Raw genomic sequence first — 24,854 nt, 5'->3', positions numbered from 1 at the left:
GAGCATAATAAAATCTCTGACACCAGGTTAGATTATAGTGCCAATGTTGATCACATTCAAACTAAACTTATGATTCTGAGCAATACCTTTACCCTGACTAATCATCCTTCTAAACACAAACTGGTTTAAGCTGAATATATTCTCTGAATTCATGTATTCATAAGCATTCAGATGCCTTGTTATTACAAATAAATAAAAGCTGCATCATGTCAGCAATGCAATATGCCTTTCATGGTGTTGATTTTTCCGGAACAACCTGTGTTACAGATCATTAAATGCAAAATACTGTTTCGGCTTTGACTTTACTGCATGCAGTGGGCTGGACAGCAAAATCTGTTAATCTGTTAAACAGTTCCATCAAGCATGTGAGAGGGAAAACTCACATGATCAACATTAATAAACAGCTACAGTAAGGGTGTAAGATGGTCATAGAAGGTGAGCTTCCAGTTAAGGGCAAGGTAGTGAATAATCCCTCAGGCCTAAATCAGTCCCAGTTCATTTAGAAAGCTGTGAGCATGTTCAGTATTACAGAACTGACAAAAACAAGTATAAAGAGTCTTGTATAGTATTATGGACATATTCTGTAGTGATGCACCTGTAATCAAAAATGAGCAAGATTTCAGATATAAGCATTTAAAGCAATACCATGTAATGGTCATAAGAGGGCAGCACTTTCTGTGTGGTAAGAGTTCAGGAGCAGCAAAGCAGTGCTAGTGTTCATAAAAAAAGCTTTTGTTTATCACATATACATAACAGAACACTGAAAATGATTTATCCCCGATTGTTAGGAATTTGGGTTTAGTCATCATACAGATCCCCTGGAGCAGATAGCATTAAAGGCCGTGCTCAGTGGCCCAGCATTGGCAGCTTGAGATGCTAGTGCTTGAACACTGACATACTGATCAGTAACGCAAAGCCTTAACCAAGTCAATATTCCAAATCATCATACTATTCACTAGCTAGCCACATTGGAGTTTGTCTAATATACATAATATATGTTTATATTTGTGTATATTAACAGTATGCAGTAGTTAAAAAGTCTATTAACAATAAAATGAGAAAAATAAGGAAAGAAAAATGCTGATGTGACAGGTTATAGTCAGGCTCATTGGCGCTACTCTATTTCATCTGCTTTGTCAGCAAGTCGGTAACATATTCATTGCCCAATACAATAAGTATAGTCTCCTGAGAATACCAATGTGTTACAACCTGGAACTGAAATAGAATTTATAGGAATTTTCTTGTCAGGAATGTAGACAAAATTACCTGAGTGTTATTATAAATATATCTGTTTCTGGAATGCTCCATGTTAGAGAGCACGTGTACAGTAAAACAGCATGAGGACCAAGAAGCTATCAAAGCAAACCTAGGACAGCTAGTTCTGGAAAAGAATCAGGGTATGATATTTTTAAAAATAATAAGCACCATTAAAAAGAAACGAAACATTCAAGTGTAAGAGGATTGAAAGTGTTAATTCTTCCATGTTTTACTAATCTCCTGATCCCACATACGTCCACTTTAACTCAGAACACTATACAACTCCAAAAAATCTCTGAAGCAGATGAACACTTATGTCAGACATGGTACATTTAATGTAGTTTTGCCTAGACCTGAATGTAATTCCCATGATCATAGGCAGACTTGTAAAGTGAAATATTGAAGGAACATATTGAAGCTGTGCAGCTGGCTGTGGCATCGTGTCAGCTTTTCTATCAAAATTCAGCTCACTAGCAGCCAGACCTGGTGCAGTGTCCCACTCCACACTGGTTTCTTTTAGAATCACAATTCTACACAGGAAATGTCTTTCCCTTGGCCAGAAACATGGGCCTATTCCTCTTTTACTGATGAAAGAAAGACTCTTGTTTCCTGTTTCCTTTTCTTTAAACTCTTTAAAGGAATTAGACAAAAGCTAAAAAGAAGTGAAAACATTAGTAAGCAGAGAAAGTATCACTAAGCCCTTACAGCCTACACATACATGGAACCCTTTAGCAGTCCAAGGACCTGATGTGTTTAATGGGTGGGCAATTTCAGACATTATTCATTAGAATCCATAAATGGCATTGTGGAAATCTTGGCCACATCTTTTGAGTTCAAGGGCGAACACACTCACGTTTCTGTCACATTCTAATCACCTTGAGTAATTTGATATTCACCCCAGTGGCCTTTTATGTGTACAGATAGGATGACATGCTGATTGAGTGGTATCAGGCTATGTAGGATAGTTGGATAATAACATGCTCAACTTTCACTGTGTAAAATATAAGCTCCAAAAGTTTACCCTTGAGGTCTACCTAACACTTATCACTGGTTTGGGGTTTATTTATTTATTTATTTTTCCAAGACAAAGGTGGTAATCATATGACACATACAACTGATATCCATTGCATTGTAACTGCATTTATTTATTCTACAGATCGAATGACATTCATAGCAATTTCTCTACAGAAAATGAGCAGTATGGTAACTGACTACAGAACAGTAAATAGAGGAAATAAATGAAAGTAGTGGATGTGTAGAAAAGTAAGGCAAAATACTAAAATATACTGAACAACTTAGATATTAAGAGTATTCACTTACAGCACAATCCTTGCTTTTTTGATGGACCAGATTTATATTTTAAATACACTAATAATTAAATAAAAAAAGCATGTATTATAATTAATACATAATTTCAAGTGCAAGTTACATCTGATATTTTTTTACAGTTGAAATATTCTGACTGAAATATTGTATTTAAGAATCTATATGAACTGATGACCACAGCAAACAAAACAATCAAAATGCCAAGCAGAAAACATTATATTATAACTCTCAAAGTCATTATCACATTTCACCGTACTACAAGGTAGCATACATATATATGCAAATATAAACAATTTACAAAAATATTACAGTGAATAAATTCTGAGATTCAATCAGATTTGCTAAACCTCAATCAGACTTGATGTAAAAACAAATGTCATATACACAGATGTTTACTCCCAGTAGATTTCTGGATTGTACCGAGTGATATTGTGAAGACCTAGCTGTTTGTTTTTAAAATGCAGTAAATCTAGAAGCTTGATTAAAGGATAACTCTTGAAGCATCTTCCCATTTATGGATGCTTCAATATCTGAGTGCTTATGAAGATGTATTTTAATGACAACAAACTCAAAGAAAACCCACCTGTTCTTATTAACTATTCAGAGAGTATCAGAAGTGACCGTATTACACAAAGCAGTTGTTAGAAGCAAAAAGTGAACCAAAACCTGCAAGCTAGTCAAGTTTTCCTACCCATAGCTTACTCAGTATAATAAAGACAGCAGGTATACACAGACACTGTCATCAATACTGCATTCATACTGTGCTCTTCGACACCCCTTTGTCTCCATAGACAAAAACAGAACAAGTGTTGACAGGGAGTGTAAAGTGATCAGTCATAGCAGGGGTCGGATGAGGCCTTCTGTGAACTGGAGGCCTGAAGGAAAGAGAATCTTACCACTGTGTTGTCCAGCATTTCCTCACTCAAAAAGCCCATCTCTATGGATTAGGTTTCCAGGCAGCCGTCTTTAACTGCACCTGTTCTCTTCTACAGGACAGGCTCTAAACAAAGCTTTTAGGCTCTACGATGGTGGGATGTTTGTCTGAAACTGTGAATCTGAGCAGTTCTCGGGGGAAACACATGCAGGGTAGGGTTTGTTAATTTCTGAAAACAGAAGAAAAGCATGGAACTCAGATCTGTTGCATTTAGCACACCAGCTTCCACACGGAGTTCTTTTGAAATTGTTCACATGCAACAACAAATAATCACAGAGCCTGTATACAACACTCCAATTTAATCTGACTTTATATTAGTATTTTTTATAGGTTATAGGTTTATAGGTTTTATAGAATACTTTAAGAATACAGCCTAGAATAAAAAAAATAACTTTAATAAAAACCTTTTTTGCTTCAAACCCTCAACACACACTTCAAAGGAAAAAGGTGCTTCTCAAGGGATCAGTTCTTGATTTCTAATGGAGTTTTACTTGAAACTCTTTGTTGTTGTGCTGAACACAGCACAAAACAAAGAATGCCTTATAGTAAACTCCTTTTTCTAGAAGTGAGTTTTTCACTTGCCACATATTGTGCAAGAGCCATCAATCCTTTGTCTGTTGCTCAAATTATGTCTAAACACTTAACTTAGAAAACAAAACAACACATGATAGCTGCAAAGCTTTTTTTTTTTTTTAGATGACAATGCACAAAAATGCATGTTTTATACTGACTAAGCAAATGTTTTGCTGACTGCAAAACTGTTGATAGGGAAGATGAAGCCAGTGAAACTGCACACCTCTGAACTTTGGTGCCGGTTTATGCGTGTGCAACCCTAATGTATATTAATTTTTACCTTAATGTCAGCAGGGCTTTCTATGCTTCAATGATAGGGACTTAAAAGCACTTTTGTACGTCGCTCTGAACAAGGCCGTCTGCCAAATGCCATAAATATAAATGCATGCTGGACTGTTTACATATCTAGCCCAAGTACAGTACAAAAGCACCAAATAGCATTTGTAATATTGTTCCCTCTTGTTTAGCAGCAACAGAAAAAAAAAAGATGCTGATCCCTTTTATAGATTACTGAACTGAAAAATTAAAGAATCGCAAGGCATCCGGGCTGCACAGTTCGAGCTGCACAGTCCACTGTATGTGAAAGTGACTGGAAGGGACAGGTTTAAATAGACATTTTTTATGCACACACATTAATTAAAGTCCTCTTCCAAGCACAGTGCGAAACTCAACGGATTAGTGGTTTGTATATAATGTATCTTAACTTGAGTTTTACACACATTGTGAGGCATCTGTCACTAATTTCCCAAAATTAAGGACATTAAGTGAATAAATAAAATTGTGGGCAAGTATACAAAGTGAAAACAGAGTATTAAAAAAAAAAACCCTAATAAATAAATAAATAAATTATTGGATGTGGATGGTTTGATCAGTCTGGTCATTCCTGAATTGTCCATCTCTTGTTTACAGTAGAGATTATTTGACTATCATGAGGATCATGTAAGACAACATAGTACCACTGCAGTCTGATTGTAATTCAAACACGGAGATACCATAAGTTTGACAAAAAAAAAAACAGACTTCGAGAAGCATACAGCAGACACAGTGAGAGGAATTACCAGGTTTGTCTAAACTACAGCTCAGTGCTGTACACCTGAGTGGGCTTTCTGTTAAAACTTGAATAGGCCATGACCTGTCAGTAAAACAAAATACAGGTGTAGTTTAGTTGCTATATCAATACTATTTAGTTGTACTATCAATACAGTTTAGTTGTAAATCATTAACGTCTCACAGCATCTGTGGATAGTCACACCTGGATCAGAGTATCACTATTTACACATCTGTAGAAGTACAGATGATTGACTATCAAGGTTTTCTTTTCAGGTCCTCTGAAGTGAATTTTCCATTTATAGTGGCATTAATCTGTTTTTTGTTTGTTTGTTTGTTTGTTTGTTTGTTTGTTTCGCACTACTGAGCCTCACATGTAAGCTAGGACAGAATTACAAATATCAACAGCGTGTTCTCATAAAAAATTCTCTTCAAGAGATATCGTTGAAGATTAATTACAATGGCATGAAAATATGGACATGTCTAAAACTGTGAAGGTGACCTGGCAGAAAGGAGAGTGGGTTAATTCAGGGTGGATGGGGTGAGTGCTAGCAGTTGGAAAGGTGGCCAGCATACAGTATGTGTCAATGATTGTAAGAGTTCGGGTGATCACATGAGCTACATTAAATGTGGGGCATATTGCTCTTTACACCAGCATGTAGCTAACATTAATCATAACAGCTACTTAACTCCCATTTCTTCAGACCAGCTGAGACTTTAAAAGTGGGGTAAATAGAAACATATTACAAGTTGTGTGACTTTTGAGAAAAACACTATTTGAAACATAGCAATGCTGTCAGCTCCTAAGGAGAACACAGACAAGAACAGAGAGAACACGTCTTAATCCTATTCATGCTTTTCTTCTCAGTTTCATGTTGAGCATGTCTGAGATTGTAACACTGGGCAGTAAAAAATTAAAGTGAAGAAACTGGACTCCAAATCAGGTTTGGACTCAACCACAAATCCAGCACAAACTCCTAGCACATACCATAAACCATACATTCTCAAACAGTGGTCAAACCCCTATAGACACATAAAACTGACAGAATCATTCTGTAGTGGGGATGTTTACGATGAATGATTTGGGGGAGAATGGACCCGGACAAGTAAAGCCACCAGCCTCTGTAGGTTTTTAGCTCCTCACATTCTCTTCCTGGAAACATCAGCATCCTGGCACTCCACAGCTGAAAGGGCGATCAGCATCTGTGCAGCATAGTATGTAGCCATGATGATGGCACGTGAGTGCGGCACAGGGAAGCAGAACTTGTTGACGGCAATGGTGAGGTCTGACACCATGAACAGAACAGCTCCCAAACAAGCCGAAAGCTTGGTCCATGTCCACAGGTCATTGGCCAGCTGCACACCGGCAATGGCCCTCCAGCCCATGAAGCCAATCAGAGCAATGTAGACAGCCACCAGGTATGTGAATGTGCCAGACAGATAAGGGTATAGGAGGGTATAGCAAAGACCTGAGATGGTGCCGATGACCAGGCCTGCTCGTAGGTTGAGTGGTTTCATTCCAAAAGCAGATGAGTACAAGATGTGGGTAATGGCAAACATCAGCAACCCTGTTACAAACAATGGTTAAAGGCATTATAAATTAATAAAAACAAACATTTTGCATGTTAAATATGCTTCATGTGATAATTGCTCAAAAGAACTTCAGTAAATCAGTTAAATTCAGGGTTCTACCAACTACAAGAAGTACTACATCTGATTTGTCTTTACATCATACTAAAGAGATCAAATGAAATTACCATGACTGAAGTAGCCCTGCTCCTGCCAGATCAGAAAGGCATCACCTAATGATGAAAATATTAGTCCGGCAAGGATCTTTCTAGCACTTGAATGGGCTACTAAAAAGCTGATGCCATGGGCCAGGAGAAAGACCCAGAGACAGAAAATGGGCAAACATTTAATAAGGGCACTGAACCAAGATGGAGTGGAGGTGGGTAGCCACAGCACAAAATAGACGCAGGTGGCTTTGAAGAATGGCACCAGCTTTGGGCCTTCGCTTTTCACCTGCACAAAACAACAGGACAGTTTCAGAAAAGTCACAAAATATATGGATGTCAGTATGTGACAAAAGACAGTCCAATTACGTCTATTTGAGGTCAACTAGTGTATCAGTCTCAGGTTTTCAATGCTCATGAAAAAGACTAAAGGGAGGTCTACAGTAGTATCTACAGTATAGTACTGTATAAAGTACAATGAGTTCAATACAAAGGATTTCATGTTTGCTTGAACAAAACATTTAGACACACAGGGAAAAAAAATCAACCATCGAGTATTGTTTTTACAGCAGGAGGGAGCTGAGTATCAAATCCACAGTGTTCTGGATAACTTTGGCAGGGAATGGATAGAGGAGGTGGTGTGTCAAAACAAAACAAAACAAAAAAAATGTGCAGACATATACCCTTGTGCCTACAACCCAAAAAAAACTAGCACAGAAGGCAAAGAGGCAGGATAGGGAAACTCCCAGAGGCCAATGCAAACTCATTCCATGACCCTTACTTGCTGTGACACACCCACTATTAAAAACAAATCCATAATTATTACAGTTTTACAAAATGCCAAGACTATTGTTAGGTTACCAATAGATCATAGATAAGAGGCAACCATGTATTGTAGTGCATTTGTTTTTGTTCTTTCTGTATGGCAAAGGCTGAAAAGATGAGTACCGTATGGTGCTCAATGTGATGATAAATGATACAGGATAACTGATACACCGCTGGTGCCTTAATGGTTTAAATAATTACAACTGCCATAAATATCAGCTGGAAAAAAGGGTCACATAATATCCATACACAAACTGTACACTGTGGAAGTGATGCAATGGTAAGTTACTTTAGGTCCCCTAAGGTATAAATGTAAATATTACAGCTTGTAGTTCTATCTTTGCTGCTCATTTGTTCCCCTTCTGCAAAGATGTTTGCATCATATAAGAAAATGTTGCAAATCTGTATACCATTGCTTCCTGAGTGCGTAAAAGTGAAGAATAATGAATTCACCCTGGTATTTCACATATAATCCATAAAAAACAGCATGAAAATTTTATGCTAGATCAGTAGATTAAGTAGAAATTTCCAAGACGACAGATCGCATTTCTGTCCAGTCTCATTTTCACTTTTTGTTGTTATGATTCTATGACTATATGTTACACACATTTTATAGCCTTCAAGCAAGTTTCATCTGATCACTGCATGTTCGAGAGAGAGATGGTGAATTGTCCCGAGTGCATCGGAATTTGCGCAATGGGATCTGTTTAAGAATTTGTCTGCTTGGCTCTTTAGCCTGCTAATGGAAATAGGAACTGAAGTTAGGTTGTTCCACTGGAAAAAAGGCTATTGTTAGCAAGTATATATTTTAATCAGATTGTATGCCTGCAGTCTGGGAAAGGTCAGAGAAGGTTAAAACAGCCTGAACAAGACACAGCACTTCAGCATCTCTCCCAGTAGTTGTTAAGTTTTGCTCCAGCAACACTTTATTCAAAGCTAGTACTTTTGCGCTCCAAGTATGAAACATCATTTAATTAGATTAATTGTTTGATATACAATCAGAGTAGGCTTGAAGTATGAAGATGATTCATCAATTGGCCATTTGAAGTGAGATGACAGAGATGTATAAACAAAAAAAATGTAGGTTTCCACACAAACTTTATGTTTCAGACAAAAGTCCTTCATCAGCTTTGCAAGCAGGGGGTGAAACCAGCACAGCTGAAGCAAAGCTTTCATTTCAAACAAACTGTTTCTCTTGAAAACTTCTGTAATTTTACAACATCTGCAAAAAATTGCATGCTGTGGTTACTCAATGGTTTCTTTCTTCAGATCTCTCGCAATGTATTCTTCAAATTTATATCTATATATTCCCCAGATATGTATCCATATATTCTCCAGCTCTCTCTCTCTCTCCCTCTCTCTCTCTCTCTCTCACACACACACACACACACACACACACACAAACACACACACACACACACATATATATATATTTATATATATATATATATATATTTATATATATATATATATATACATATATACATTACTTAGATCTAAATCTATAAATCTATATTCTTCAAATCTATCTCTATATATTCTCATCTCTCTTTATCTTTATCTTATATAATATCTTTTTTTCAGAGCTCTATCTACTGTGTATATATTCTTCATCTCTATATCTAGCTTTGTACCTTTATCTCCTTCATACAAATAAGTTCGATTTGTTTCCCGCGCATGCGTACAAGCAGAGCGGATTAGCACAGGCGAAAGCGTGGTCACATGACTACTTCCTTTCAGCATAAACCCTTTGAAAGCGCGACCACAATAAGAAAGCGTGAGAATATTCTTCATGACACAAAATAACCAAGAACAACGATGACATTCAACGGACACTGGGTTAGATCCAAAAGTCGACTCTAGCCTATACTTCCATGCTTATAATGTACAAAAGTGTATAACTGTAATCCAAATATAAAAGCCATATCTATTATAAGCAGGGGTAAATAATAAACAAGGACACGCTATGGTCACGTGTTAACGTTTTAAGGATGCACTATTCAACCATCATGATGGTAAAGAGAATATATAAAGCAAATGAATTACTGAGAGAAGACCATAACAGGGCTATTTACCTTTATTATTATACATCATTATACAGCCACAGATGTGGAGTAAAAGAGAGCAGATGGGATATAGAATATGGACAGACTTCACACAATGTGGCACATCAGTAGAAATAAAACGTGCATGTTAGATGTATACATACGATCTATTATGTAAGTAATGTTAAGCATACAGATATTTATCCACTTACCACAGTAACAGGTGAAACCATCTTTATGTTAGGGATGATATCCGTAAGCTAAACGAATGATGTCCAGACATAAACAATACTGAACGATTGGTATTTATGTTCCTTTGTGCAGAAATTTGTTTTTGTCTCTTGTTTGGGACAGTTCAGCATCGGGGGAGGAGAGAAATCAGCTGTAATTGTGGGTGGGAATAAAAAAGAAAAGCAGCGATTGGTCGGAGTAAAAATATCCGTCCAATCCAAATGTGAGAACGTCCCTGGAAGTTTCCTCCTACTGATGGGAGGGATTTCTCTGTCTTATTTACAACCGTTTCAACCATGCGCTTATTCACTGCTTTATGTTTAATCATCAATGTTCCTTATATAAACGCTCGGTTACGTTATAAAGAATTATACAGACTACATCACACTCGAATTCAGCTTATAACTGTGATTTTAACATATTACAATATACATTCCATTTGTCTGATTAAATAATGCCTGATGATGTTTTGTTTGTCATTTTGAAGGTTGTATAAGATTTGTATGACTTACATAAAAGTATATACTCGGATGTATGTAATGTGCTGTTTTTGGTTTTGTCAGCAGTGATAAAATGATATTCTAGCCAAGGTTGCCAGGTATGCGTAATGCCACACATAACATTATAATGTATCAGAATCAGAATCAGAATCAGCTTTGTTCACGTGTGCACAGACACACAAGGATTTTGTTGTGGTTTTTAAGGTGCTCTTGGTACATACATACACACATACACACATGTGTGTTCTCCTGAAGTCTACTATCATCTCCACAGCTTTGAGTATGTTCAGATCCAGGTTGTGGTGACTGCACCAGATGGCCAGCTGCTCAACCTCTTGGCTCTATGCAGACTCATCTCTGTCCTGGATGAGACCGATGACTGTAGGGTCATCTGCAAATTTCAGGAGCTTGACAGAGGGGTGTTTAGAGGTGCAATAATCTGTCATTACTTGAAATCTATTTTTTCAGCTTTTCAGAGTAGTTTTGCTTTACCACTCTTACTTCCCTATTTAGTGTGTATTTGGCCTTTGTCCCAACTTCTGTAGGCGTCCTCTTTGGCCTGGCAAAGCTGCTTGAGTTTTGCGTTAAATCAAGGTTTGTATTGAACCACTGTATGAAACTATAGTTTATTTATCCATTGTTTTCTGATTATTACACATTGTTTACAAGTCAGATTGACTAGACAGCTGAGACAAAAAAAACACGATACAAGCTGGATGATATGACAATATCACATCTATAACAAAAATAAAACAGGTTAATGTCATTATTCAAGTACTGTGGTTATTAGTGTTTTATGTCATGGTTGTTTTATGTGAAGTGTTGTATGTAATTATTTACTGTATTGTTACTATTATATCTTAAAAAAAAAAACAATCACTCTATTCCCCATTCATTTATTGCACATAAATACTCAAATTTGAATTGGAAATAATGTGAATTGGAAACAATAAAGACTGTGATAAATATTGTGTATTAAACAATGTCTTAAAGTAATATTTTACTATATAAGGTAATGTTGAACATGATATCAAGGATTAGGATTAATTAGGATTATAAATATGTGATGATGATATTATTATTATTATTATTATTATTATTATTATTATTATTATTATTATTATTATTATTATTATTAATATTAATATGTTTCTTCTCTGTATTTATACATTGTGTTGTGTATATACTGTATATTATATTATGTCTCTATTCTTTTATATATTTGCATTTCTTTCTCTTTGCTGCTGTAACAGAGAAATTGCCCCATTGTGGTATAATATGAAGGTATATCTTATCTTATCTATATTATTATTATTATTATTATTATTATTATTATAACAAAAATGACTTGTCTTTGTCAAACCAACACCAAAGTTTACCACCTTTTACATATTATCGAGTGTAAAAAAACGTGTAATAAATAACGGACATAAAATCATGAAAATCACGGACCTGGCACCCCGAACGTTTTTTTTTCCAACTGAAGAAGGATCTGAAACATCAGCGTTTTTTTGCAGCATGCCCGGATATGACGTGCTGTTGCTTATTCTGACGTAGCCACTACTTAGCGTCAGAGGCGACGAGTCTTATCAATACGTTGCAGTTGCTATCTTTTGTTTTCCTGTTTTAGAAGGAATCTGGAAATCGGCACTATATTCATCCATTTATACATTCAAGAAAAAGCGTCGGGAAATTAACTTTACAGACTCGCCAGCGTGTTTAGCTCGTTTCTTGGCTACGAGGCTAATTGTAGTTAGCTATAATTATGGCTCGGTAGCTTTATGCGTCTCGATGAGAGAACAAATCCCCTTCGTGTGTAAGTAAAAGACAAAACTGTCGCGTCAGCTCGGTTTAGGAAGATGAACTTATCTGGTTATAAACTTAGAAAGTGGTAAAGAGCTGTGTATTTATTAGCTAGTAAGCTAGCAGCAGCTACATCGAAATTTTACAACCAGTTGCTAACAAACTCGCCAGCTGGCAACATGGATTTCGACAGCGTGCTCTCCATCGCCTCCCAGAAACAAGGCCTGAGCAGCTTACCGGTGAGATACTAGTCATTAACATCTGTTTGCTAACTGAAACTGCTACTAAAATACACCAGGCACTAGTGTTAACAACACAATTATGGATCCTGTTCCCTGTACACGAGAGATCCAAATAACTCGTGGTTTTAAATGGTTCCCATCATGTGTTGTGTTGTTTTGTTCTATGTAAATGTTGTGTAGGTGTTTGTTTGACACTCCTGGTTGTATATTAAATTTCTTGTGTCCCTGTTTAATTTACAGAAGAGGTACAGCTTGAAACCTGGCCCTCCAAAAAAAGACCCAAAGGTGAAAGGTGTGAATTCTGCTGCAGTACAAGCATTTTTAAAGAAGCAGGAGAAAGATCAGAAAAAGAAAGGTACGCTGATAAAATTGATTTGATATGAAACTTGTGTGATGTGGTTTTAATGTTGTGTACAAGTATCTGATGCTTTTGCATTATTGCCCTTAGCTCTGGAACATAAGAAGCAGAAGGAAGTACTCATGGCTAAGAGAGTAGAATTAAAATCGGACCGAAAGGCACGTGCCATGGCGTCGCGCACCAAGGACAATTACCACGGGTACAATGGCGTACCTATTGTAGATAAGCCCAAGAAAAGGCAGAGTAAGTCTGACATGTTTGAAAACGAATCAGGCAGAGATGATGATTACTACGATGAGGACAATTGTGAATATGCCAGCACTGCCTCTGAATCTGAACCAGAATCCATGCCTGCATTAAGGCCCCAGGAACGCAGTAATGGGTCAACCAGAACGAGCAACATTCAGAAAAAAACGAACTTACCACCCAAGGCTACTCCACCACTCATGAATTTTGCAGACCTCTTAAAGCTTGCTGAGAAAAAACAGTTTGAACCTGTCGAGTTGAAACCAACAAAGAAAAATGAAGAGAGGCTTCGCACAGCAGAGGAAATTAGGGAGTTAGAACTTGAGCGCAAAGCAAAGAAACAAGATAAAGGGAGAGACATTAAGCCAGATAAAATTTCAGGGCACAAAGATAGTAAATCCAGCATGATTTCTCACAAGAAAAATATGGTTGACCGCGAAGGAATATCACACAGATCATCAAGTGAGAAATCATCCAGTGGACTTAGCAAAATGCCAAAGCTGCACACACACACTGAGCGATCGCACAGTTCTGCCAAATCATCTCATGGATCCAAACCCAGCTCTAGCTCCTCAGGTGCCTTAAGTGGTAAAGCTGCCACGAAGGGAACTTCAGCGTCAGTCAAGCAAACAGGGCCCAGGCCCCAGTCTGGTGAAAAGCCAACAACCTCAAGTGACCTTAACTCTAAGAAAGGCTATCCAGGACAACCGCTAGTAAAAACGAATAGTTCTGGGAGCCGAGCAGATGCTGCTTCAAACTTGTCTAGACCATCAGGTCCTGGGCAAGGGGTCAAAGGATCTGGGCACACCAGACCTATTCAGGGTATGATGAATTATAAAGGACCTCCTCAAAAGCCAGGAAAGATGGAGGTGCCACGAACTGGAGGCAATCCTCCTCCTCGACCAGGTATCAACAGACCTATGAAATCTGCACCTGCTGGCCCTTCAAAACAACCAGAAACCTCTCATCAGCCAAGACCTGGCAGCAGCGTGCAGGGCCGTCCTGTTCCCGGAGGGGCAAAACCCTCTGTAAACGGACAAAGCAGATCTTGTCGACCGTTAAATTCTATGGGACCAGGACCTGGAAGACCTCCATGTACTGTTGTGGCAGAGACTATTTCATCTAAGAACTTCACACCTAAACAAGGAACGGCTGCCATGCCTCCAGTTCCTCAGGGGACCCGAACAATCATAGCACCAACAGGTCATAGAGTTTTGGTTAGATCAGCTGGTAAGAAGAAATTCATTAACTCGCCCTTTATTATTTGGGATGATTATTGTCGGGGTATTTGTAAAGAAATAATTGCCAGAATAATCTTGCAACTCTGAGCGCTCAGTAATTTTCTGCAGAGTGGCAGCTACCTTTAAAACTTACTTTTGATAAATACCACATAACGATATATTAATTGACGGTATCATCTGTGTTTTATTCCTAGTAATTGTCATTGTCGTTCTTTCTGTTGCGCCATGTTTGGGGTCACCACAGTGGATCATGGTCTGCTTATTTGAATTGGCATGGCTTTTACACCGGTTGAGTTCCTGATGCAATCCTCCCATTTGATGTGGGCTTAGGAACTGCACTGAAAGTTAGCTCTTCTCATTGCTGTTGGAATGAGAGTGCAGGATCCTGCCTCTGGACCACCAGGAGGCTTGTTGTATCACTACTAGTAGTATAATGATTTGATCTGCAACCTGATCTCAATCTGTCATTCCTAATATTCTCTAGAAGGCAGAGAAGCGTGTTTAGGGGTAAGACTGAGCAGCAACCGTTTCTCAGGTTTAACTGGTGCACCTGGGGGAAAGTGCTTGGGTAGTGTTGTATCAGGAGATCAGCCAGATATCCCAGAACTAAGTTCTGTTTAAAAATCATGAAATCATTAGTTTATGGGTGCTTTTCACACTGGGCATGTTTGCTGTATTACACTTAGAAAACTAATGTTGTCATTGGCTAAAACACATCACTACTTTTATAAGGTGTATTTACATTTACAGGAAACACAGCACAGTTTCAGTGTAACTGAACTCAGATCATCTCCTACAGGAAGTCATGAGTTTGGTACCTTGCTGTGCTTTCTGGTCCTCAAGACAGCTTAGCAATGTTTCATGTGAACTGTGCTCTGTTTCAGAATAAACTGCCAGTATGAAAGCTCTCATAGTTAAGATGAAACTTAACAAAAACCCAGTGTAGCTTGTGTTAGCCTGGAAACACGAGCATTTAATTTTCTTTCTCTTTTCTGTAACAAGCTCTGTACTTAAAACAAACAGCAGTATAGCGGGAAAGCATCAAGTTACAATTGTCTAACTTACCTATAGTCTTTCTCAGGAAAACATCCATGTTTATTTTGTGAATTTTGAAATGTGATTTCCTCTCTCTATAAATTTTTTCCCCCACCTACTATTCTTCCCCGCATGAAGGACCAACGTTACCACCCATAACATCCAGCTACAAACGCAAGTATGAGGATGAAGAGGAGTACGACTCCGAGATGGACGACTTCATTGATGATGAAGGAGGAGACCAGGATGAAATTTCAAAACATATTCGGGAAATCTTTGGCTATGATCGGAAAAAGTAAGTTCTCCAAAAGCAAGGATGATGCAAGGATGTTTTTAGCGCTGTTCATATCACGGTGTGAATGCATAATATTTTGTATGCATAAGAAATCATTATTGCCCTTGTGTTATTAGATACAAAGATGAGAGCGACTATGCATTGAAGTTTATGGAGAGCAGTTGGAAAGAACAACAGAAAGAAGAAGCGCGGAGGTAAACAAACAATGCTACACTCATTTCCATTTTCTTTAAATTAGCTATAAAGCCAAGGTATATATTTTTCTCACAATCCTGCTTCATACTTTTGTTCCTCTCGTGTGTTCTTCCTGGTGCCTTGTGCTGGTAGTCTCCGAATGGCTGTGCTCGAGGATCAGGAGGAAGAGCGCCGCGAGTTGGAAGAAATGAAAAGCAAAGGGGGGAAGAGGAAAAAAATATCGTGAATTATTAAGGGACAGATAAACGTAATGAACCCTTTGCTCATCTGGATGAATCTACTGTGTACCTTAATGCGTCTTTGTTTTGTCTTTGCTTCAGTTTGCGCTTGGGAATTAAAGAAGATGAAGAAGAAATACGTATGGAGGAGGAGGAGATGAAAAGAAAGCAAGCAATGAAAGCAAAGCGCAAAAAGACTTGATGTTGAAGTTTCTTTGTTTGATTGACTTGCGTGGAGTAAAGTCAGTTACATGGATCAGGCTCAACACTTCCCTGTGCCATTCTTCAACTAATAACACATTATTTATTTCAAATTACCAAAATAGGGGATCAGTTTTGCACTACCGAAAGCCCAACTTTAATAGCTGAGCTTTAGAGAAAGTAATATATGATGTATCACTAATGCCATTTTTTTTTTATATATAAATCTCATGAAATTACAATTATGTAAGTGCAGAATCAACATATGTTTGGTATTTGTTCAGGATTTCAAGATTGTGAGTCTTATTTTATTAACAGTATTTAATGATGAAAGAATACATTCTGGAATATTTTGCAATGTATTTTTCTTGTTAAAGCAATTTGACAGATCAAGTTGTGCTGTGATGATTTATTTACATTACTTTTTTCCATACTTGTACATCAGATCATACATTAGGTCACCACTTGTTCTCAGCAATAAAGTACATTTACAATACATTTCATTTATGCCATTTAGCAGACACCCTTATCAGAGTGACTTCCATTTTTATTTCACTTTATACAACTGATCAGTTGAGGGTTAATGGCCTTGATTAGGAGGAAGGCATATTTGTGAAAGTATGTTCAAATCTGTACGTGTTTAATATTTCATGATAACCTAAATAATTTTTTTTGTGAAGTTCTAGACTTATTAGGCTTTTATTTATTATTTTTATTTTTTTACATCCTGCTTTGACATTTACAAAATCTGCTGGTTTTGGTGTGTGTGCTTGTTTCTTATTTTGGGCAGGATCATTAGTTGAATAATTATAGCCTGTGATATTCCCAGTCTGTGTTAAAGACATTTACATTCACCGAATTTAGCAGACGCTTTCATCCAGAATAACATCAAGAAGGGCTTCACAAAATCATATCCTAGTGTAGTTTATCCTCACTTTAAACACTAATAAACTACTCACAAGCTAAAGCAATAACTTGTATCAAATAAGCTGTTAGTTTTTTAGAATCTGTCTCTAATAGTGGACAGTGATGGTCAGGTTTACGTTACAAAAATGTGGACATCACAGCTTAGGTGCAGCTTGGGTGCTTTAGTTCCAATGAAGGCACGTTGTAATACTACAGCGTACGGAGACATCCTATACAAATGTGTGTATGTTTACAGACTTTGGAACCATTTTGTGTGGTTGTCAGGTAACCACATGCTTTTAGCCATATAGTGTATATTGATGACTGGGTTACCAACAGGAAGTTTACAGCCAGTAACTAGATTTAAAAGGTCAGTATGTTTTTTTCTTGAGTACTCTTTGTTCTGCACGTGATTTGGAATCAAAGAAACCCTTAAAATGTGCAGTACAGGTGATTTTCCAGAACCTGAGTAGTAGGTGGTGATGATTAGAGTAAATACAATCTGGGTTTAGATCAGATTAGATTAGATCAGATTAGATTATATTAGATACCTGATAAAGTTTCAGAATGTAAGAGAAAATATTTATTTTAAAAATGTTATTAATTATTAACGAGTACCTGTCCCTGATTGGTCACCTATCCCATGATCACTTGTCATGCATAGAGAAGTGCTCTTTAACCTCTTGGTCCCTTCGGCTTGCCGTACTTGTGCACTGTGTCACTCTGTGTCTATGCGGAAGTTTCTGTTTACTTCTTGTGTGTTTGCCCAAAGAAAGCAGCAGCTTGTAAATAATCTCACAGCTCTCGGTTTTAGTGAAGTTTTTTTTAAGGAACGATGGATCTAAATCAGGAGTCTGTTAAAAAGATTCTCTTTAAGGTGAGTTTCAGGTAGAAAACTAGGACTATGTGGGGTTTAGTGTGTAATCAGGTGACTAACAGTAACTGGTCAGACCTGACAGGTGAGTGACATAAACTGCATGTTTGTAAAATCTCTGACTTTAAGTCTTTATTTTTAACAGTACAAATTTCACGATGTTGCCATTGAGGAATTACAGAAAATCCAAGTGAAATACCCAGACATGAAAACAGTGACAGGAACTTACAGTAAGTGATTCATTTCCATCTTATTTACCTTTAACACAAAGCTCTGAATCTGACTTAACCCTTGTATGGTGTTGGTATTTTTTGTTACTCAGCCAGTGTTCAACACAATCAAAAGTTTTATGTAAAAATACTCTACAGATGTTTACTTCATCCCAATTACAAGCAATATTAACAGCATATATGGTTAATATTTGCCCTTTACCTTTTATTACATCACATTTTTTAATTAAAGTGCTACTCGTTTTTTTGTTGTTGTTTAATAAAATGTAGTAAAAAAACAAACAAACAAATTTAATCAAGTTATGAGTGGAAAAAAATCAACAAATTTACAAGGAAGCAAAGTTTTTCAAAACTATTGATGTTTATGAATATGGGTCCCACATCATACAAGGGTTAAACATCACCTTTTATTTCTACATGGTTCTTTCCCTACTTATTTTGTACAGTAATATTTTTTTTAAACTACTCTCCTTTTACAATTACTTTAAAGCATTTACTGACAGTTCTCAGAAGGAACTGCTGAAGTTATTGGGAAACATCCCTGTCAAATACCAAGGTGAGAAACTACACCATTTAATCCATCATGTATTTCAATTGGCTCTAGTAAAGGTGCAGGATTTGCATTCATTTCTGATATTTTCCTCAGGACATTCTTACAACTTGCCTATTCAGTTGTGGCTGTTGGATTCGTTCCCCTTCACACCACCTATCTGCCTTCTTCGCCCCACAGCCAACATGGTGATCAGAGAGGGCAAACATGTGGATGCCAAGGGCCGGATCTACCTCCCTGCACTGCACAACTGGGATCATGTAGGGCACTTAACAGAGGATTGTGTACATGAGAATGTGCAGTTAAATCAGGGGCTTCTGAACACAGTCACAAATGACTATATTAGTTCCAGATTCCCACTAAAAAAGCTTTCAGCTAAACATTAAACATGCCGTTTAATCACAAACGTGCTTGTTGAAAGACCCATTACAGGTTTAATACTTTTAGCTGTTATAATATACTGCAATCTTTTGGGAAAGCTTTACACTAGATTTTCAGGTGTGGCTGTCGGGATTTGTGTTCATTACGTTACAAGATGTTTAGTGAGTTCAGGCATCGATGGTGTGTGAGGAGACCTGAGGCAAAGTCAGTTTTCCAATAGGTCAGTAGGGTTGATGTCTTCATGGTCCTCGCTTTGTGCGTCGTCATGCAGGAACAGGTTTGGGCTGCTTGGTTGCAGTGAAGACAAACTGTAATGCTACAGCAAACAGAGACATTCTAGACAATTCTGTGCTTCACAATTTGTGACAACAGTTTGGGGAAGAAGCACGGATGGGTGTGACGGTCAGGTGTCCACGTACTTTTGGCTATATAAATGTATCTAATAAAGTTCATTTATGAATACTTTACAGTACAAGAATGTCTCATCAGATAGTTTTGTATGTTGTTTTAATTAAGAATTGCTCAGTAGGAAACAGATTTAAAATGCCTTTCATGTACATGTTTAACTCTGAGGTTAATTTCCTTCAGTTCAGTGCATTTACCATTAACATCTCTGTATAACACTTCAGCCCAAGTCATCTGTAATAGTGCTGCTGGAGGAGATGATTGCTAAGTTTGAAGAGGATCCTCCTCTGGCCACAAAGTCTACAGGAAATGAAAAAGACCCAAATGAGCTGCTTGCAATGGTTTCACATCTAAACATTACTGAAGGTGCTTTTTATTTTATTTTGCTTTCTAATACTCAATGTAAAGACTTCTAGTGTGACCCTTTGTTGTAGCACAGCCCTGTTGAATTCTTGAATTATCGATTCTGATCAGATGTAGCTGAACTCGAAGCTGTATGTAAATATGCTGTTTTAATACATTGATTTAATGGTTTAATTCATTTCTATAAGATGTTGAAGTTTTCCATGAGGAGATGTTAATGTGTTTTGGCAAAGAGTCTCCAGTGTCTTTGCTTTAATACAGTCAGAGGTTAAGCTCTCGTATACATCATATAAATGGATCTATAGATCCAAATTTTCGCTGTTGGTAAATCACTGATACAAGAGGAATGCAACAATTATAGATGTGCTGCTTTAGAAAAATAGTCAACACTTGAGATTTTCTATCGTCTATTTTTCCTTTACTTATTACTTGTTTTGTGAAACTACCTAACTACATTCAAGCCTGATTTTTAAAAAAAAGTTTTTAAAAATAAAAGTTTAATTGATAAAACTCAATCATCTGTCTTTATAGGTGGAAGTCAGCCAGAGCAGAGTATAAATAAAATCTCTGTGATTGGAGGAGGAGACTTGGGCATGGCTGCTGTGTTGAGTATAATGGCAAAAGTAAATGGCTCCAGTTTTTCAATTAAGTATCATCTGATAATCTCCAGTTTCCTCTTCTCAGCCTTAAACTACATTCAATGTATATACTTGTTTTTTTTTTAAATCTTTTTCTCTACTTATAAAGGGTTTTGTGGACAAACTGGTTTTAATTGACATACCAGAGAGTTCAACGAAAGGAGGCACCATGGACTTGGAGCTATTCAGCCTGCCGAAAGTGGAAGTCTCGAAAGGTGTGTGTTCGTTCACGTTCTCATTCAGTGCCTAAAATGACACCCATGGATGGAACTGTTCATTTCTTTGCTTGTGGTGATTGTGCTGTTTTAAAAAGAACATAAGTTGTAAGGAAGCTGAGGTGAGGTCAGAGCTCATCATGATGAGCCATGATACAGCATGAACTCATGACCTCTCAGCCTCCATTAGCGCTGTGTTTCCAACCGTGGATTTGGGAACCAAGTGTCAGTACAAGCAGTTTGCTCTTTCTATAGAAGAGACTCTTTTGGTTATCAGTCCTAATGAACAAGGGCTACACCTACATCCTATGCTATGCTAGCACTCTGTTTATAAAATGTATAACTTTTTTTTATGTGGCTTTATGCCTCACCTGTATTTCCCCGGTACTATCAGTGGAGCTAAAGGAATTCCTATTCGTATATTACATATATTACATTTGTATATAGAGAACAGTCCATCAGTGCTTTCTGCCATCTCTAATGCAGGTGCTAACAATTCTGTCTCAAAGTTCCTCTCTAACAGGACCTGCAGATAACTGCCCTCCACCTTCTACTCAGAAGACCATAACATTAATTCTGACTTTATTTTGAGCAAGAATTTTATTTTGACATTTTAAATAATCAGTGGAATACATTTTATAAGCTATATTTATTGTAATCTAATACAATGTTATTATTAATTTTATATAATAATAACATTACTACTACTACTACTACTACTACTACTACTAACTATTATTATTATTATTATTATTATTATTATTATTATTATTATTATTATTATTATCATGAGCTATAATCCTCTCAGAAACCATCATCATTCACATAACTCATATAAATCAGCCTTTGCAGGATTCTGTAACTGGCCTCTAACTCACTGAGGCTCCACACTGAATGTGTGTGTGTGTTTCCTTTCAGATCTGTCAGCCTCGGCCGGTTCTAAGGTGGTGGTGGTTACTGCAAACGCTTGGAATAATGAGCAGTCATTTGTGAGCGTGGTTCAGACTAACGTGGATCTCTACGGGAAGATCATCTCGAGTCTTACTCGCCTCAGTCCCAATGCAGTGCTGCTCATCGCCTCTCAGCCCGGTCAGTGTGCTACTGCTGAGCACAATCCTAACTGTTTTCAATGTACACTCATCCAGAATCTTAACTCTTTGGCCTTTGCTAGACTGTTAGACTGATACAGGTGTTGTTGTGCAGAACACCTGGTTACTTTGTGATTAGTGTTTGGCTCAGAGGCATATCTTAAAATCTGCAGCTCATGGGCATGTGATTCACCCTGACATATGTAACTATTTCAGTGAAGTAGCAGTGCGATGAGTAAGAACTGATGACTGCGGAACATCTGGTGGGTGAGAAATGGGCAATGATGCTGGCTTGGAATCCATCTAGAAATGAACATTAATGACATGTAGTCTGCCTGTCTGCCTGCCTGTCTGCCTGTCTGCCTGCCTGATCGTGTGTCACAGTGCATCTCAATCAGCTCTGAAGTTCAGTTGGGCTGCTGCTCAGGGAGTCTCAGAACAAGTAGACAGCCAAGGCAAAGTTAAAAAGTCACCAAATTAAATACATTAACATGACTTAATGTATATATAGATATGATACAATATGTTTTTTCAGGAAGATTCAACATGGGTCAAAATCTCTTTTTTTTTGTGTCACATGCAGTCCACGAAAACACCTTTTAAGAAATGCGTTTGCTTTAATAATACTATACATCTTTTGAGTTGTGTACGTGTGTGTTTTTCTGATCTGGAACTGTTTTTGATCTTAGTGGAAATTATGACCCATGTGGCATGGAGACAGAGTCGTCTGCCACCTACGCATGTGATCGGTGTAGGCTGTAACCTGGAGTCTGAGAGGCTCTCTTACATCCTCAACGTTGCAATCCTAGCCAACAGCACAAACAAAAAAGCCTGGGTCATAGGAGAGCAGACTGGCAACAAGGGTGAGCTCATGTTCATTACCGATGATTCCTCTTGTTAGTAATGATGCCTGTGCTTGTAAATGGTGGCGTGGATGAAGAATGTAGTGTCACACTGCCTTTGTTTGGCTCTTTGTGATTGCTGTCAATGCTAATGATCCTGTCATTCACTTTTAGCTGCTGTCTGGGCTAATGTAAGTGGGGACAAACACCAAGTGTTGGTCCCAGCGTCTAAGTCCACAAGACCACTGATAGACAGGTAAATGTGTGGGCTTTTGAGAAACATTCAGTCCAATTACAAAACTATTTGTATAGGACTTTTAATAATGGACATTCTCACGAAGCAGCTTTACAGAAATCTATACATTCAGGATATACATTTGTATGTAAATTTTAAGTGTATCCCTAATGACCAAGCCACAAGCTTTTGCTGTAGAATTAATGACATTAGTACAAGCCTGATTTTATTTATTTATTTTGTATGTGTATAATTGACACCATGCAGAGCGTTTGAGATATTGAAGGGGAAAGGTCAGAGGTCTTGGTCAGTGGGGCTGTCCATTGCTGACATCACGCACTCCATTCTTACAGACCAGCATAAAACACACTCCATCACTACTCTGGCTCAGGTTAGTCACACTCCTGTCTGTCTGAACGATCACCTTTCTTCAAGAATATTACTAATTTTACCGTTAAGCACATGTTGAGTATTAAAGCAATATGATCCCTAAAAATATGTCAAGAACCTCTCGAGTACAACTGTTCATTTACATTATCAGTGTTAATTAGCATTTAAAAGGGTTAATGAGCCACATGTTTATGTTAGCATTATACTTTTCTATGGCAAACCAGAGGACATAGTTGTAGCTTTGCTAAGCAGAAATAAAGCAAAGGGTTTTATGTCTGGTATTTAGCAAGACTTTATATCATGTCATTTTATACCATAGCTTGTGTATGTGTGGATATATGCTGCAGGACCCTTGTAATACAGGCCAGATAAAGCCCAGGTCGCCTCCTGTTCACTATATTAGCCACAGAAAAACAATGCCTGCTGTAAACAATAACTACATGGAAGACCAGCACATACTTTTTTATTGCTGACAAAATGTTTGTGTTTTTTGTTCTCTCTTCAGGGATGGGGAGGTATCGGCTCGGAGGTGTTCCTCAGCTTGCCCTGTGTGTTAGGAACTAACGGATCCACCCGTCTGGCAGGTGTCACCCTCAGTACAGAAGATGATGCCAAGCTGAAAGAGAGTGTCTCGTCTCTGAACAACCTCATCACGCAGCTGAGGATTTAGCTCTAAAATCCTCTCAGATCCCAGCAAAGACTTACAACGCCATCAGCAGCATAGTAACAGTAACAGCAAATCAAAACAAACCTCATGCAGATCTACACCTACACTTTCTCACACTGCATGGTGCCTTTCAAATTCAGGAAGACTCGGGAAGACGGGTGCTGAGACGGAGACGCCCTGTTCTCGCTCTAGCTCACACACACACACAATCTAAACAAAACGAATAGAATTGAGCTCTTTTCCGTTGTCTTTTCTGGAATCTGTTACTCAGTTTGTTCATGCCAGGTACTTGTACAATTTATTATTATATCATATTCGTTTGAGGAGGATTTTTAAGCAACGATCACAAGAACACTTAAGATTTCTCGAAACATTCGTTACTGTACTTTGCAATGCCTTGGTTGATTTTATGCAATCCTGCTGATTATTTATGGAACTGATTATGTAAGAAAATGAAGGTAACAAAGAACAATATTCTGACCCACATTACTGTGATTTGAATTATACCAAAGCAATCTGAACCAATGAAATGCCTTTTTCTATGTTTCTTTTTTTCACCAACTAGATGTATAATGTAGTTTACTTAACGCTTTGCCTAAAAACAATCTGTTACACTACTTGTATATAAAGTGAGCAGGTGTAGAGTAAATATTACAAACTTGAACTAAGACTGCACTGTGTTGTACTTTACTAAGAGTTGAAGTGTTTCCATGTGTGTTGATGTAATGTGTTGTATCAGCCTGTTATTGTGCTTTAGAAAGAAAT

At 37.6% G+C, this 24,854-nt stretch overlaps 3 protein-coding genes and 1 long non-coding RNA gene across 5 annotated transcripts; 3 read left to right on the top strand and 1 right to left on the bottom strand.

Moving 5' to 3' along the window:
• Positions 1 to 2,377: 2,377 nt before the first annotated feature.
• tmem86a (transmembrane protein 86A) lies at positions 2,378 to 10,550 on the bottom strand. Its single transcript, XM_027173291.2, has 4 exons — positions 9,953 to 10,550; positions 6,895 to 7,159; positions 6,282 to 6,705; positions 2,378 to 3,686 (listed from the first exon to the last, which is right to left on the bottom strand). Exons 1-4 carry the CDS (start codon positions 9,971 to 9,973, stop codon positions 3,680 to 3,682), a joined length of 717 nt encoding a protein of 238 aa, XP_027029092.1. The 5' UTR covers positions 9,974 to 10,550; the 3' UTR covers positions 2,378 to 3,679.
• A 141-nt stretch (positions 10,551 to 10,691) lies between these two features.
• LOC125145697 lies at positions 10,692 to 11,755 on the top strand. The gene is made up of 3 exons (XR_007144146.1): positions 10,692 to 10,900; positions 11,017 to 11,065; positions 11,725 to 11,755. It is a non-coding gene; the product is annotated as an uncharacterized LOC125145697 (long non-coding RNA).
• A 233-nt stretch (positions 11,756 to 11,988) lies between these two features.
• On the top strand, positions 11,989 to 16,698 carry spty2d1 (SPT2 chromatin protein domain containing 1). Of its 2 annotated transcripts, none has more exons than XM_027173286.2 (6): positions 11,989 to 12,513; positions 12,757 to 12,871; positions 12,965 to 14,350; positions 15,535 to 15,691; positions 15,808 to 15,885; positions 16,207 to 16,698. In XM_027173286.2, the coding sequence occupies exons 1-6, from the start codon at positions 12,454 to 12,456 to the stop codon at positions 16,304 to 16,306; spliced, it is 1,896 nt and encodes a 631-aa protein (XP_027029087.1). In that variant the 5' UTR covers positions 11,989 to 12,453; the 3' UTR covers positions 16,307 to 16,698. The 2 variants fall into 2 exon arrangements, with proteins under 2 accessions (XP_027029087.1, XP_027029088.1); XM_027173287.2 differs by having other exon boundaries at positions 16,019 to 16,698.
• Positions 16,699 to 17,896: 1,198 nt separating this feature from the next.
• Positions 17,897 to 24,759, top strand: uevld (UEV and lactate/malate dehyrogenase domains). The gene is made up of 12 exons (XM_027173289.2): positions 17,897 to 18,088; positions 18,231 to 18,315; positions 18,806 to 18,871; positions 18,962 to 19,125; positions 19,876 to 20,017; positions 20,546 to 20,637; positions 20,762 to 20,867; positions 21,786 to 21,956; positions 22,645 to 22,818; positions 22,972 to 23,053; positions 23,300 to 23,423; positions 23,928 to 24,759. Exons 1-12 carry the CDS (start codon positions 18,047 to 18,049, stop codon positions 24,090 to 24,092), a joined length of 1,413 nt encoding a protein of 470 aa, XP_027029090.1. The 5' UTR covers positions 17,897 to 18,046; the 3' UTR covers positions 24,093 to 24,759.
• Positions 24,760 to 24,854: the final 95 nt, after the last annotated feature.

Source organism: Tachysurus fulvidraco, chromosome 10 (assembly GCF_022655615.1).
Source record: "Tachysurus fulvidraco isolate hzauxx_2018 chromosome 10, HZAU_PFXX_2.0, whole genome shotgun sequence".
NCBI classification, from domain to species: domain Eukaryota; kingdom Metazoa; phylum Chordata; class Actinopteri; order Siluriformes; family Bagridae; genus Tachysurus; species Tachysurus fulvidraco.
This window is presented reverse-complemented; position numbering and strand designations above follow the sequence as displayed.

Coding starts and splice junctions, on each gene's coding strand:
- uevld (XM_027173289.2), top strand. CDS start 18,047: ATGGATCTAAATCAGGAGTCTGTTAAAAAGATTCTCTTTAAG. Junction 18,872..18,961: donor CATCCCTGTCAAATACCAAG/GTGAGAAACTAC, acceptor TATTTTCCTCAG/GACATTCTTACAACTTGCCT. Junction 21,957..22,644: donor GCTCATCGCCTCTCAGCCCG/GTCAGTGTGCTA, acceptor TTTTGATCTTAG/TGGAAATTATGACCCATGTG.
- spty2d1 (XM_027173286.2), top strand. CDS start 12,454: ATGGATTTCGACAGCGTGCTCTCCATCGCCTCCCAGAAACAAGGCCTG. Junction 12,872..12,964: donor GAAAGATCAGAAAAAGAAAG/GTACGCTGATAA, acceptor TATTGCCCTTAG/CTCTGGAACATAAGAAGCAG. Junction 15,692..15,807: donor TTTGGCTATGATCGGAAAAA/GTAAGTTCTCCA, acceptor TTGTGTTATTAG/ATACAAAGATGAGAGCGACT.
- tmem86a (XM_027173291.2), bottom strand. CDS start 9,973: ATGGTTTCACCTGTTACTGTG. Junction 7,160..9,952: donor TGGTTTCACCTGTTACTGTG/GTAAGTGGATAA, acceptor TGTTTTGTGCAG/GTGAAAAGCGAAGGCCCAAA. Junction 6,706..6,894: donor GCAGGGCTACTTCAGTCATG/GTAATTTCATTT, acceptor TGTTTGTAACAG/GGTTGCTGATGTTTGCCATT.